The sequence below is a fragment of the Cherax quadricarinatus genome, unplaced genomic scaffold (assembly GCF_038502225.1).
Source record: "Cherax quadricarinatus isolate ZL_2023a unplaced genomic scaffold, ASM3850222v1 Contig2095, whole genome shotgun sequence".
NCBI classification, from domain to species: Eukaryota; Metazoa; Arthropoda; class Malacostraca; order Decapoda; family Parastacidae; genus Cherax; species Cherax quadricarinatus.
In genome coordinates this window covers 46,727-61,319 of record NW_027197121.1, presented here as the reverse complement: position 1 = coordinate 61,319, position 14,593 = coordinate 46,727, and the positions used below count along the sequence as shown (strand labels likewise).

At 36.9% G+C, this 14,593-nt stretch overlaps 1 protein-coding gene across 1 annotated transcript; it reads left to right on the top strand.

The window, feature by feature from the left end:
• The first annotated feature begins 2,028 nt into the window (after positions 1 to 2,028).
• On the top strand, positions 2,029 to 10,828 carry LOC138851786 (uncharacterized). The gene has a single exon (XM_070081258.1). The coding sequence runs from the start codon at positions 2,029 to 2,031 to the stop codon at positions 3,640 to 3,642; it is 1,614 nt and encodes a 537-aa protein (XP_069937359.1). The 3' UTR covers positions 3,643 to 10,828.
• Positions 10,829 to 14,593: the final 3,765 nt, after the last annotated feature.

Below are 14,593 nucleotides of genomic sequence, written 5' to 3'. Positions count from 1 at the left end.
TAATGTTTCATTCATCATTTCCCATTGTATTGTTTATGTACTACATGTATATTTCATGTAAAAAATTTTTTTGTTTTAATACTTCTGGGTGTCAGGAACGGATTAATTGTATTTACATTATTTCTTATGGGGAAAATTGATTCGTAAATCGTAAATTTCGTTTATAGTAACAGCTCCAGGAACGGATTAATTACGAAAAACGAGGGACCACTGTATTATTATTACCATTGACATACCTTGTTCACTGACTTTAATCATTTCTTAAGATGCCATGAGACAGAGAATGTTAACACTGACGAACACACCAACTAACCCCTTTACTGTGAATTTCTTTTGTACTTCTTCTATTTTCCTCTTTTTCCTCTTCCAAGTGCTGCTGCTCTTCTATTTTGTACTATGGGGTGCACAATAAAGTACAAATATGCAGTCTTAGAGATTTTAAAACTAGTGTACTGAGTGGTTATAGGAAGGAGATTGAGAGACTTGACACTGAGACGCTGCATTGCCTGTTTCCGTGACTCAGGTTCTCGTACAGCATGCAATACTGACTCGTTGGGGAGAGCCTGTCATAACCCAGAGTTGTCAGCAAACGAGTACGTCAGTAAGCAAGGAAAGGCTGTAATGGTAATATTCATGGGAAGTGCTGTGCATATAGTAAAGGTCATACAGTGCCTTGGGAATAAGTTTTCAGATTTGAATCCAAGGAAGATGAGCAACTAACCCTTCATCGCGCAAGGGGTCCGAAAATTTGAAATTCGAACTGAACTCCCTATGGTGGATAGAGTAACTCAATACAAGTTCAATGATCCCATATAAATTGATTTCTGATGGTTAGTTTTCGAGCAATTGCTAATCTCCGGAGACCGAAAATATCCGGCTGCGCCCGACAAAGTGATTAAAAAATTTTATGTTGCAAAACTTGCAATTGTTAATAAAACACACCAAAACAATTTTTTAAATTTAATATACAAACAGACAATATAAAAAACATAAATGGAACTTGAATCAAAACATTTTTTAATTGTTACAAAAATATAAAAAGGAAGCAAATCTCAACAATGACAAATTGCAAAGGGATGCAACTTTCAATCCCTATATTCCTGAGATTCATTTGGATGACCAATTATTCTATATTGCTAATTGATGGTATGGTAGTCGCTGAAGCAATTTCTATCACTCTTTATCCAGATTTACTTTGCATACAGAACACTGGAATGAGGATGTGACCAATTTCTTCGAGTGGCTGCAATAGTTGCAATCGTAATACCTTACTTTTTCTTCACTAATTTCTGTTTTTTGGCTGGCCTTTCTTCCTCCTCATCATCACTTGACACCTGTGCATCCGGTGGCAAGTATTCATCACCACTATCCAGCAATTCTGGTTCATCTACCTCTGCTTCTGAGTCACTCTCTTCAGAAACGCAGACATACCTCGACCTGCTGGTGGACTGCTCCCCATAAAACAACTTCTCATTGATCTGGAAGGACAATAGAAACCTCCTGTATAGATCCAGACCACTACAGAGTTCATATATGCAATTGAAATTTTTTTATAAATATTTATTTGACTAAAATTGGACATTCCCGGAAACTCGTGCAAGACCGAAATAATTCGGTATAAAATGTTTGCACTTTTTTCAACTGCATGCTACACTCATATTATGCTTCACACGGACTTTAGGTATATATCAAAATATGCCTAAACTATTCATGTAAGCACTAAACACAACAATCAGTACTTACCGACATTGTAGAATGTATAATCCAAGAGTAGATTAGTAAGGGTGGAGGGAAAAATGCGTGTGTGGGCGGAGCCAAGCCACCAGTGTTTATATTTTGATCTCTCAACCAATGGGAAGGCGGCAGAAGCGAACTGTACTTAGCTGAAGAGACTCAGGGAAGGCTTGTGATTGGTTGGAACTAAAGAACGGGAAGCTGGCCGCGCGGGGCACGGAGTATGACACGCCCCCAAAACACGTAATTAATACCGAATTTTCCCGGCCAAGCACGATAAAGGGTTAAGTAGATATGTGTACCATATTATTGTTAGTAATTTTTATACCCATAATTAAATTGTTTGTTCTTTCTTCTTCAGAAGTTATTGAAGAGACCACTGAATCAACAACAGGTGAACATAGTACAAGTTCATTGCAAACAAAAGATGTGGAGAAAGCTGTGACTCCTCAGTCTATAACACTTTCACAGAATATAGTTGCAAAGAAAATGGCCATAGTCAACCAAGAAATAGAACATATCTTTAATTCTGAGAGTGTTTTTAATGTAAATAAATTTGAAAGATCATACCATAAGCACAAAGTTTTGCATGGGAATGTCGATACCGAATATAGTAGAAGTGGTGATGAACTGATGAGCTGTCAAAGCAAGCAGGAGGTTCAACAGACTAGTAGCCTCAAGCAAGTGTTGAATGTCCAAGAGAGTTTTCCGTCATTGCTTAATAGCAAGACATGCTCAGCTGTTTCTTGTTTAAGTGACAATCATCTTGTCTCAAAAGAGTCTGATGCTACTGCTTTTTCTGGAGAAACTGGTGGGTTGTGCATTGCTTCCAGTTCTAATGTCAGTACTGATGTTTGTGAGAAGGATATTTTTAATTTCAGTTTAGAAGAAAGTGCTTTAAAGTTAGATCAGACATTTGAACAACCTGCAAAAAAGAAAAAAATGTCCTGTTTGAAAAGTTTATCTGCAGTGAAGGAAATAACATTGCATCAGAGTGAAGATGAATATGATCATGTCACAACTGGTCTAGTTTATGCAGTTACATCATTTCCAGGTTCTGGCATAGACCAAAAGGATTATATGAATGGCTTAATTGAGGGCTGCAGGTGTATTGGGGTTTGTTCTGAAAGCTGTGCTTGCACTCAAGTTAATGGGTTCCCTTATGAAGATGGGAAGCTGAGGCTTGATTATGAATCTAGGCCAATATTTGAGTGCAATGATGATTGCAGTTGTTCAGAAAATTGCCCAAATCGTCTTACACAACATGGCCCGCTTACTGGGTTAAAAATTAATTTGATTCCAGAAAAGGGATATGGTGTTATAACATCACATTTTATTCCTAAACATGCCTTTGTATGTGAATATGCTGGGGAGTTTATTAGTGTAGAGGAAGCTCAGAGGAGATTTTCTAAACAAGGTGACAAAGAGTCAAATTATATCCTGATCTTAAGGGAGCACACAGTAAGTAGCACTTCTCAACCATGGATTACAATAATTGATCCAACTGTTGTTGGAAACATTGGCCGTTACATTAATCACTCTTGTGATCCTAATCTAGTGGTGGTACCTGTTAGAGTGCACAACATGGTTCCCATTGCAGCCCTGTTTGCCAAGAAAGATATTGTTTCTGGTGAGGAGCTTTGCTATGATTATAATACTGAGAATAAATTTGTGGTAACACATTCTCTTGTGGATAATAGCAGTATGAATGTCAGAGAAGCTGATTGTTCATTAAGTGTAGAGATAGCCACAGGAGAGAGAGTAGTTTTGCCTTCATGTAGCAGGAGTGTAAAAGGTACTTCTCCATTGCAACTCGATCGTACTTCCCATAAAACTGTAAGTAAGTTATGCTTGTGTAAAGCAAAGAACTGTAGACGTTTCTTACCTGTTAATGATACATTATTTTGACTATGAAAGTTTGAGAATATTTTTATGTAATTGTTGAAATGTAGTGAGATATATTTCTTAACATTTGTAAATCTAGTTTTTCTTGGCTTTTTTTTCTTATCGCTTTTACAGGTTTTCTTTATAATGGTGAAACAAAAAAAAAAATTGTTGTATAAATTTAATATATGTAATAGTTTTAAAATATTTTTATCTATACCCACAGCATTAAAGTGTTATTACCACATTTTTATCTCATTTAATTTCTGTTGTGTTTATCTTTACATCCAGTTAAGTACTTGCACACTTGTCTTCTGTTGCTGACCTCCATTTACTCCAATTAAAAATGATTGATTTCCTTTATCTCACCCCACATGCAGCATTTTTTAACACATTGCAACTTAGTATGTTTTCTGCTGCCCTTCCGAGTTTAGTGCTTCAGCTTAAATGTAATATTAATGCTATTCTTTTCCTTTATTTCCCCCAAACTTGCAGCATTTTTCTAATATATAATGCAACTGCTCTATAGTAAAACTTAGATCTAGATGACAATTATTCCCATTTCTGTTTTTGGAGGAAATTTTGTTTCCATTCCAATTTCCTTTAAGAGTTGGATAAAATAGTTTTCTCCAGACTCGTGAAGTAAAGTGCAGTACGATGCAAGTTGTGGTGACTCTCGAAACCAACCATACCAACAACTTCCACACCATTGTATTACAGTATTACTAAATATTTCTTGGTTATTACTTCTTCCAATACATTTGTCTTTGATGAATGTTTGTTTAGTATGGTTATGGCGAGTTCTTGTATATTTGGTACAATTTGGTTAGGAAATATGACCTATTTTTACCACCGTTGACAGTAGGTGTTGATAGGCAACTGTGGTGGTTGATTCTGCCTGCCACATGTTTGCACAGGTATTGTACAGGGCCACATTAATCCTCTCCATACACCTGCATATCAACAGGTAACAACCATTACAGGTCGGCCATCACTAATCCAGCAATTTGTTATCCAGTTCCATCAGTAATCTGGCACTAATTTCGGCTAGCATAAGTTCAAATTTCATCATTATACTAACTCAGAAATTGTGTAGATGGTTGTAAATCTACAGCAGCAAGCCAGTGGAGGAGAAAGCAGTTATGAAAATGAGGAAGATGTAGCAGAAAGAGTCTAGTGATAGGTTAATTAAGTGTATTTTAACCTAACCACTCTGTAATCCGACAAACTCACTAATCTGGCACACTACAGGTCCCAGTGATGCTGGATTAGTGATGGCTGACCTGTAGTACATTTTGTAAGGAATTGTTATATTTTTTTTTCCGATGTTGATGTGTTGGCATGTGATTGTGGTAGTAAATTGAGGGACCAACGAGCATAATCATTTTTTTTATTGGTTCAATTTCAATGGAATTATTACTGTGAATTAAGCAGCATTTGAAACCTAGACACTGTGTTTGTAGTGACTTTTTTCCTTACAGTTAGATAAAAAAAAAATAGCGCCCCATTTTATAGGGCTTAAAACTATCCCTCCACTACAAAATTGGTAAGACTTGCAGTGTTCTAATTGACATCAGATGAAAGATAACGAGTTAGGTAATCTAATTACGTGGACGTTTGAGTGAAATGTCAGATTGCATTATACAAATTGTTGAAATATTTTTTTTTTAAGGACTTTTTGGGAGAAAAATTCAATAAAAACAAAACGGTAAAACATATCGCAAACCTTCTACGTAATTCAATAGAACTATCATTCCTCAGTAACGTGTGAAAAAATCATGATGCTCCTATAAATACTCTGCATGAGAGGGAAAGTAATGTCAATAACTTATTCCTTAGTTATATATAATTATGTTTTCTGTAAAACTCTACGGTTATGGCGCTCCAAATCTGAGCGTGTTGCACCCCTCCGTCCTTTTTCACAGCCCTCAGGCAACTGAGCCACATCCACTCTGTGCTCTTCACTTTAGTCCTCACAGAAGTTGCCATGTAGAGTATTTAGAATGAAACAATCATAAAAATCGTAATTTTCGGAGTAAAAAAAAAATAATTATCACATGTCCTTCTCATGACAGCAAGAACAAAAAATTACATTTTTGGACAAGCATTCTTAGAAATATGATAGAAACAAGCTGATTGCATCTACATGTTGCTAGAATTATGCACTATTTTTTGATAAGAAAACATTTTTTCCATAATTTTTCAGTTTAAATTTTTTTATCACTCCAAAAATGCTCGTTGCTCCCTTAAAGTACTACCATACAATTGTACAGGGTCTGCTAGTCCTCTGCATACACTTGCATATCAAGTTGGAAACCTAATCGTTTTTTTCCAGTATGTCCTTCAGTCCAAATAGCTATTTCATGTAACTCATAGGTTTTCAGGAACATAACCCACACGTTAACTGGATTTCTTACATACGTAAATTGTGATTAACCATGGCATGTAAAGCAAGTGCTGGTGTTCAAATGAAGCATGTGAATATAACTCGCCTGACATGGAATAAAAGTAGTTCTGGGTCACCACTATGACCATGGCAAAAGAACCTCATCTATCCACTATAAGATAGGTAAGTAAAATTAATGTGCTTTTTACCCCTCTATTTTCATTGTGGGTTCAATGCATTGTGCAGTGTTTATTATATCTGTAAATTGTGCAAACAGTCCTGAAATATGTCTAGTGAAGTCCTGTTTTTGCTACTGTTTATATATTCGGAATTACCTGACATCTGTCATTTTTGGACACCATCTCCCTGCCTATTAGTCTGTTGTATCAAGGTTTTACTTTATAATAAATAAAATTTTAGGATCTGGTGAAAGTTAGTAATAGAATTCTCAAAAAAGCAGTCAGAGGTCTGTTAGTATATTTTTTTTTGTAATGGCTGTAAGTGCAGTGATGCATTCATGACATCTTTTAATAATTTTTTTGCCATTGATGAACTGAAAAAAAGATGTTTGCTAATTAATGGAGGATTTAATAAATGCTGCACTTGTGCAACATTAGGGTATCTTCATTCAGGAAATGTTTTGCTAACCAGTGGCGGCTTCAGTCTAGTGCAGAGAAAAGTGGAAGATTAGGAGGAATTTGAGGTAATCAGTCCCTCAGCCTGGAGCCAGTGTGTTCAGTCCATCAGTGGGGGATTTATTATTATTTGTAATAGTAATGTGCTGCATCTTGTAAATGCCATTCCAAAAATTGTGTTTTCCTTTAAAGTTTCTTATTTTTTTTAGGTCCCCTTTGCCTCCCAACAATCTGGGTCCACACAGATTTGGCACATTTTTTGTAAATATAAGAATTTTCATCTAACCCTGTTTTGTTAACCCTTGGAAAGTACAGTACTTTCAACTTTTATAGGTATTACATGGTACTGCTGGCTTATAGTATATGGTATTTGATATTTGTTGATGCATGTACAGTACATGAATCAGTAGCTACGTGGTTGGGAAATACAGTACATAGTTCACTTATTGTAGATAACTACACTGTGTATACTTTTTAGCCTTCCAGTATGTTGACTGTATACTAATTTTTTTGCAAGTTTATTATTGAATGTTTGTTCTGCCAGTGTTTGCCATGAATGAAATACTGCACCCTAATGTAACTCCTATTTTTAAAACAGGGGACAAGTCGTTACCGTCAAATTACCGCCCAATAAGCCTGACCTCAATTGTAGGCAAATTACTAGAGTCAATTATAGCTGAGATTATAAGAAGCCATCTCGATAAGCATAGCTTGATTAATGATACTCAGCATGGATTCACAAGAGGCCGGTCTTGTCTAACTAATTTATTAACTTTCTTCAGTAAAGCTTTTGAGGCTGTTGAGCACAATAAAGAATTTGATATTATTTACTTAGATTTTAGTAAGGCTTTTGATAGAGTTCCGCACCATAGACTGTTAAAGAAAGTGGCAGCTCATGGCATTGGGGGAAAAGTGCTCTCGTGGATCGAGTCATGGCTCACTGACAGGAAGCAGAGAGTGTCCATAAATGGGGTTAAATCCGAGTGGGGATCTGTAACAAGTGGCGTTCCACAGGGATCAGTCTTGGGCCCGTTGTTGTTTATAATATATATCAATGATCTTGATGAGGGAATTACTAGTGATATGAGCAAATTCGCCGATGACACAAAGATAGGTAGGATAATTGATTCAAACGTAGATGTTATGGAACTTCAGGAGGATTTAAACAAACTCTATTCTTGGTCAGAAAAGTGGCAGATGCAGTTCAATGTAGATAAATGCAAGGTTCTGAAGCTTGGGAGTGCCCATAACCCTAGTACTTATAAGTTAAATGATGTAGAACTTAGCCATACAGATTGCGAAAAGGACTTGGGGGTTATGGTGAGCAGCAACCTTAAACCAAGACAGCAATGCCTAAGCGTACGTAATAAGGCAAATAGATTACTGGGATTTATATCAAGAAGTGTAAGCAACAGAAGTCCAGAGGTCATACTGCAGCTTTATACATCATTAGTAAGGCCTCACCTAGATTATGCAGCTCAGTTCTGGTCTCCGTATTACAAAATGGACATAAATTCGTTAGAAAACATTCAGCGTAGGATGACTAAATTAATACATAGCATTAGAAATCTTCCTTATGAAGAAAGATTGAAGACTCTTAAGTTACATTCACTTGTTAGACGAAGAATGAGGGGAGACCTGATCGAAGTGTATAAGTGGAAGATAGGTATTAATAAAGGGGATATTAATAAGGTCTTGAGGATGTCTCTCCAAGAGAGAACCCACAGTAATGGATTTAAATTAGATAAGTTTAGATTTAGAAAGGACATAGGAAAGTATTGGTTTGGAAATAGGGTAGTTGATGAGTGGAACAGTCTACCTAGTTGGGTTATTGAGGCTGGGACTTTGGGTAGTTTCAAATTTAGGTTGGATAAGTACATGAGTGGGAGGGGTTGGATTTGAGTGGGACTTTCACATCAGAGCTTATTTCTTGGGTGGCATTGAAAATTGGGTTGGTCAAATGTTTTGTTAGTGGGATGAATTGTAAAGGACCTGCCTAGTATGGGCCAGCAGGCCTCCTGCAGTGTTCCTCCTTTCTTATGTTCTTATGTACCTTAAGTATTTGAGATTGTACATATGTTATTACAGTATTAATTATCTACTTGTACTCCATACTTTTATTATTTACAAATCTGAATGATTTTTACCAGGTTTACTATTACCGCTGTTTTCAATCAGCCCAACTCGTGACAGTGTGAAATGGAACATTGACAAAGACCAGACTGAGTACTTAATTACTGTATGAACCATTCAGGTTTAGTCCTTTCTTGAAAATAATAATATTTAGTCTTATTAGTTTCAAGCATTTTTTCTGTTTACCTGGCTGTTGTTATCTGTGTGGGGCATACAGTGTCCTCTGGTCAGGTAATATTTTAATTATTTAAGTTTAACAAGCTAAGGTTATATTTGATGAAATAAGGTTAACCTATCTATAAACCAGGGTATGGGTAGGGATTGAACTTGCAGCTAGGGAGTCATAAAACTCCAGCTCGGTGTGTTAGCCATTCGGCCAACTGGCTGCAATACTGGCTAATGCGCCGATCTGGAGTTTTACAACTCACTAGTCACGAGTTCAATCCCCGCCAGTGCCATGGTTTGTTTGCAATTGTCTCATTATTTCATGAGTCTTAACCTAGTTATTGTAAAACACAAATCACTTTGATAAAAACATGCAAAGCAAACTGTTCAATTACCTTCATTGCCTCTCATATGTTCATTCAATCACTTATCAAATGTGTTTCATAATAGTGTAATTTTTGAGATCAATACAAAAAAGTTACTTAATATGCAAGAAATATATTTTGTCTTTAATGTAAGAAAGATTTGAATGACTTAGAAGTCTCGTATGTAAATAAAATAGTTTCATATATTGTAGTTTCTATTTGTAGAGAACTGTTTCTACTTGACTATGTACAAACATGAATATGCAAACTTAGGTTTTTATATGTAAGTTTTGAATTGGAAAGTGTTTTTCTTGAAAATACTTAGATCTGTTAATAATGTGATTAAAATAGTTCTTTAATTTGATTAATCTTTATAAAGTTAAAAGTAATCAGTCCTAGAAAGTGCCTGTTATTAAAGTAATTGTGTAAAATAGGTAAGGGGAGTGAGTAGTGAATTACCTTTTGTAGTATCCTAGCTCTTAAGGCTCTTGATCTAGGGAAACAGCTACATTTGCTACCTTGGATCAAACCAGATTGTCTCTCATTCCTCATTCCCCAGGTGCTGTATGACCCCTATGGGTTTAGCACTTTGCCATAGAAAATAGAGTGCAGCTTGTGATAAATAGTTGCTATAATCTAACGTTTAATTAAGTCCTTTTTTCAGTGTTTTGATCCTGAAGGTTGACTTAGAGGTTATATGCTATCTTAACCCAAGAGAGGCATACAGGTATACTTCTAGGAATATCCTTCATCTGTTATACCCAGGTATGCCATACCCAGTGAGGACAAATGTTAAAATATGATTGTTGTAATCTGCATTTGTTGTTGGTATTGTGAAATTTGTTAAGTAACAATCATTGAAGTGAATATGAGGTTTTTAACAATTACATTTCACATCCCACACCCTTGAATGCTTAACTAGGGTTCAAAATGCTTCTCAGTGTTGTAGAATTTTATGCCTCTTGTCACATCTAAGTTGAGATTTATCCATACCAGTATTTTAAGATTGGGAGATTAACCCGTAAACGGTCCAAACGTATACATACGTATATATGTTTTTACTGCTAGTGCCCCAAACGTAAATATATGTTTTATGTGTCATACATTTAACATTGCCACGATAAGCCTGAGTCGCCTAGACATGAGAGAATGGGTGTGTGCACTCACTGTGCGCCATATTAAAATAATTGGGGATGCCTGGGTACCATATGCTCTTTTTTCCTATTAAAAACAAACAATTTTTTTTTTCTCAAAAAATTTGGGGCACTACGGTGCCAAACGTATATATACATTTGGACCGTTTACGGGTTAATCTGTTATCCTGTTTTCAAGACCACTGGCATTCTTTGTACCCATTAGTTAAATTGTTATTCAGGTTTATTACCAAATATTAAATATGATATTGAGAACTTAATCACTTAAGTGAGAGAGTGTTGAAACCAGTCTTTTATGCTCAAGAAATCATTGTCTAAAATCTGTTTATGTACAGTATTGGAAAGTTACTTTTAAATAAATTTTACTTAGAATTTTTTTTATTTAATGCACGGATACACGAGGTTCTAATATTGCCACTTCACGTTTAGGGTCTTTTTGTCGCTTATTTTTTTTTTTTTTTTTTTTTTATAAAGGGGTATTGGTATTTGTAGATGTCATGGGTCATACTAGCTGGGATTCTTTGTTAATGTGGCTGCTGGTGTGAAGGCTATGGTGGCACAGTATGTCCTTGAAAGGTTTAGACTTTCCCCATGAATCTAAAAATATGGTGACTTTAAGAGGTGATCTAAAGTGTTTGACATGCATTATGATCACTTGGAATGGGAGGTGGTGTTGACAAACTTAAATCAGTTGACATGTTTATTGGTCTTGACTAGGATGTGTATTCCCTTCCAAGGGCATCCTTTGCCCCAGTGAAAGGGTTCTTTATGCCAGGAATGGGACCTCTTGTTTCCTTCATTGGATTGAATCGAAATACCCCTAACCTTATAATATCTCAATTTGACTTTATTAATGGGGAAATTTTCCCCTTTGATGGAATCAAATGCCTAGAGAGAGGGAAGAGACCATTATCAGCACTGTTGTAGCTTCTGTGGTCATGCCATGTGATGGAAATTACATCATCTTAAAGAATGACGCCCCTCAGCAGAGGTGCCTTCATGCCAGTGAGGAGCTCGAGCTCCTTCCCTTTCTTGCATCAAATCTGAGTGTCATTCCACAGATGCCATATAACCCCTTATGGGTTTAGCACTTTCCCCTGATTAAAAACATGAATGCTGCTACTCTGGGCTCTTGATCCAAGGAAGTGGACCTGCCTTCCCTTTAGATCAAATCTGAATGCCCCTCATTGCTACCAGGCACTATGTGACCCCTATGGGTTTGGTACTCCCAATTACATATAATGGTACTGTAACAATTATTACTACTACTGCTATGACCACCAGTGCCCTCTGACGATCCTACCTTGTTATCGAACCATTCTTTGGACCTTTCTACCACCACGGTACCGTCTGCAGGTAACATTTCGTTGCACACTACTGGTACCAAGGTTCTGCCTGACTCCTTTGATACCATGCTTTCAGCTTCTCCCTCTACTGTACTACAATTTTCAGATCGCCAGGACAGACCACTTCTGGTTCCACACCTAAATGACCACGACTATTAATAGATGACACTGCTTTGATTACCTCTTGCTGTTACCAGAAAAGACCAGCACAACCCTCACTCCCCTTACACACTACATTTCAAAATACACAATGGACTAAGTTTTTCACTCTGCAGTCTACATCTCCCACTGACTGTCTTTCTGATCATAGTATCAGCAAAGCAATCCTGTGCTATGTTGGTCAAAATATTTCATTTCAAGTTCTTAAGAGTGATGCATGCATTGTCACAGTACAAAATGCTGTCCAGGCTCATAATCTTTCCCTTCTTACCTCCATAGATAATCTTCCTGTCATAATTCAAAAACTCGTGTCTCTCAATTCTTTGCAATGGTACCATTGTTCAACATGATCTCCAGATGTGCGATGCCAACATTCTGGAGCAACTTGAGCTCCAAGACCTCCCAGTTCTCAAAGTGGACACTTATATACTACTTTCCCTCATCCTCAGTTTATGTTGTGGGACACCATTTACAAGTCCTAGAGTTGATCCCTACACCACAACAGTGCAGAAATTGCTGGTGCTTCGGCCACCCACCGAAATATTGCAGGTCCATGGTAAAATGCCCATTCTGTGTTTGTATGGTCAGCAGCTGCCTACCATACCAATACATCCGGCAGCCTATCTTTTGCTAAGCTTAATTGTAATAATGCTTACCCAGCTTATTCTCACCATTGCTAAGTTTACTTAAAAGAACGAGAAATCTGCTGTCTCAGAGAGAATGGTTTCACTTAAACCATGGCACTCTTCTCTCTGCCTCCAAGGGAGACTTCCATGACTTTCTTATTCTAGAGTTACTAAGAAGCCTCTAGCCTCAGTGGTACCTACTTCCATGGTCTCCTCTGTGGTCACAACTTCCACAATCACCTCTGTATCTAACACTTGCAGCCCTGGACTCCAAACTGTCCTCGAGTCTTCATCTTCTCGCTCGCATGTTTCTGTGCCCACAAGACCTCCCACACCTACACTTATATATGCGTTTGAAAGTGAAAAAATGCCTGTTTCATTTTACAGTGATCTTCACTTTACAGCAGTAGCCCAGAACCTAACCTGCTGTATAAGCGTGTTAGGTTCTGGGGTAATTCGTCAGTAGCCAGAAATCTCTGACAAACTCAGTCCTCAAGATCACATGGTGTAGGGAGACTACAGATGCAGAGCTGTCCATTACACAAGTCTGGAAGGCACTTAAGATGCAGCCTTGGGAATCCTGAGATGTTCTGCCTCCAGTTGCAGGATCAGCATAATTTTGTCTCATTGATGAACTTACCAAGGTAGATAATAAAGTACACTAGGTGCTTTCCATCCAGCATACTATAATGATGAGTACTCTTTTACATATTATAATATCTTCACTCTATGTGGGATGTATGTGTTTCATATCTTGTATCACATGACTTTTATTCATCAGTCTGTGTGGCTTAAGTAAAATGTTTTCAAACAGGATTGTCTGTTGCTGTTTGTGTGTATAAATTAGTGTGTGATTATCCTGCAACTTTCTCATTCTATTTATTTTTTCAGTGGCCATATGTAAGCTACACTTGGTGAGCATTTCTCAGAAAACATTTGCTGTGCAACGTACAGTAGTCCCTCTGTACCTGCGGGGGATGCATTCCAGCACCTACTGTGGATACCCAATACCGCTGGTAGTAATGAAACCTATAGGTGTCATTTTTCGTTTACATACATCCCTGATAAAAATTAATTGATAAATTACGCACAATAAGTTGAGAATTAGCACTTTTTCACTGGTGGGAAGCACTTCACGGCCTCTCTTAGAGTTTGAAGAACTGCCATCATCACTAGTTTTGTGCCCTGGTGTTATTATTAAGCAAAATTAAGGATTATTTTCAGGCCACAGTGGAAACTGAATCCACAGATGTGGGGGTTCTACTGTATGTCATAAATGAGGCTATACCTTCCTGTTTCAAGACTGATGTAGACAATGTCTTAGCAATTACCAGGTAAGCAGAATTCCATACTTAATATTTTTTTAATAGGTTTTATTATCTTCCCCACAGATTCTGTTGTCCATATATTGTGGACTATATGAAGTCTATTTTGAAATTGATCATATAACAAGTTTGTTTCATTACTGTGACCTTCGGGGAACAATCTTGTCTGTAATTGCTGCTAAATCTCCCTTGCTCTTAATTGCTTTTATTATTCTATAATTTTTTTCATACTACTAATTGCCACTCTTCTTTAGTTCCATTATCCAACAACTTTGCAAATCAAGTTATACTTGTTGCGGTGAAAATTTTTTCATGTGTGGAGGTTGGGGGCATATTTTTACTTTAAAACATTAAATTTCTCTCTCGTATATGCAGGTTATTTATGTATTGCTCCAGTCACGGTATTGTGCCTTTATGTTCTTTCGAAATAACCACATTGCAACTGTCTTCAAAGATTTATCTTCCCAAATTTCTTAATCATGATAGCATTTTTTCAGTAATGGATTCTGTCAATTTACACATTTCCAGTTCTACCTCTGTCTCACACTTGTGCAAGTCTTTGTAAGGAATTAGAAAAACCCCACACCTCGTATAATGCAAGAATGTTGATGAAACAATTAATAATTTACAGTACTTATTGTATCATTATAAACTTAAGCAGCTGTAACTTCTTCATTATAA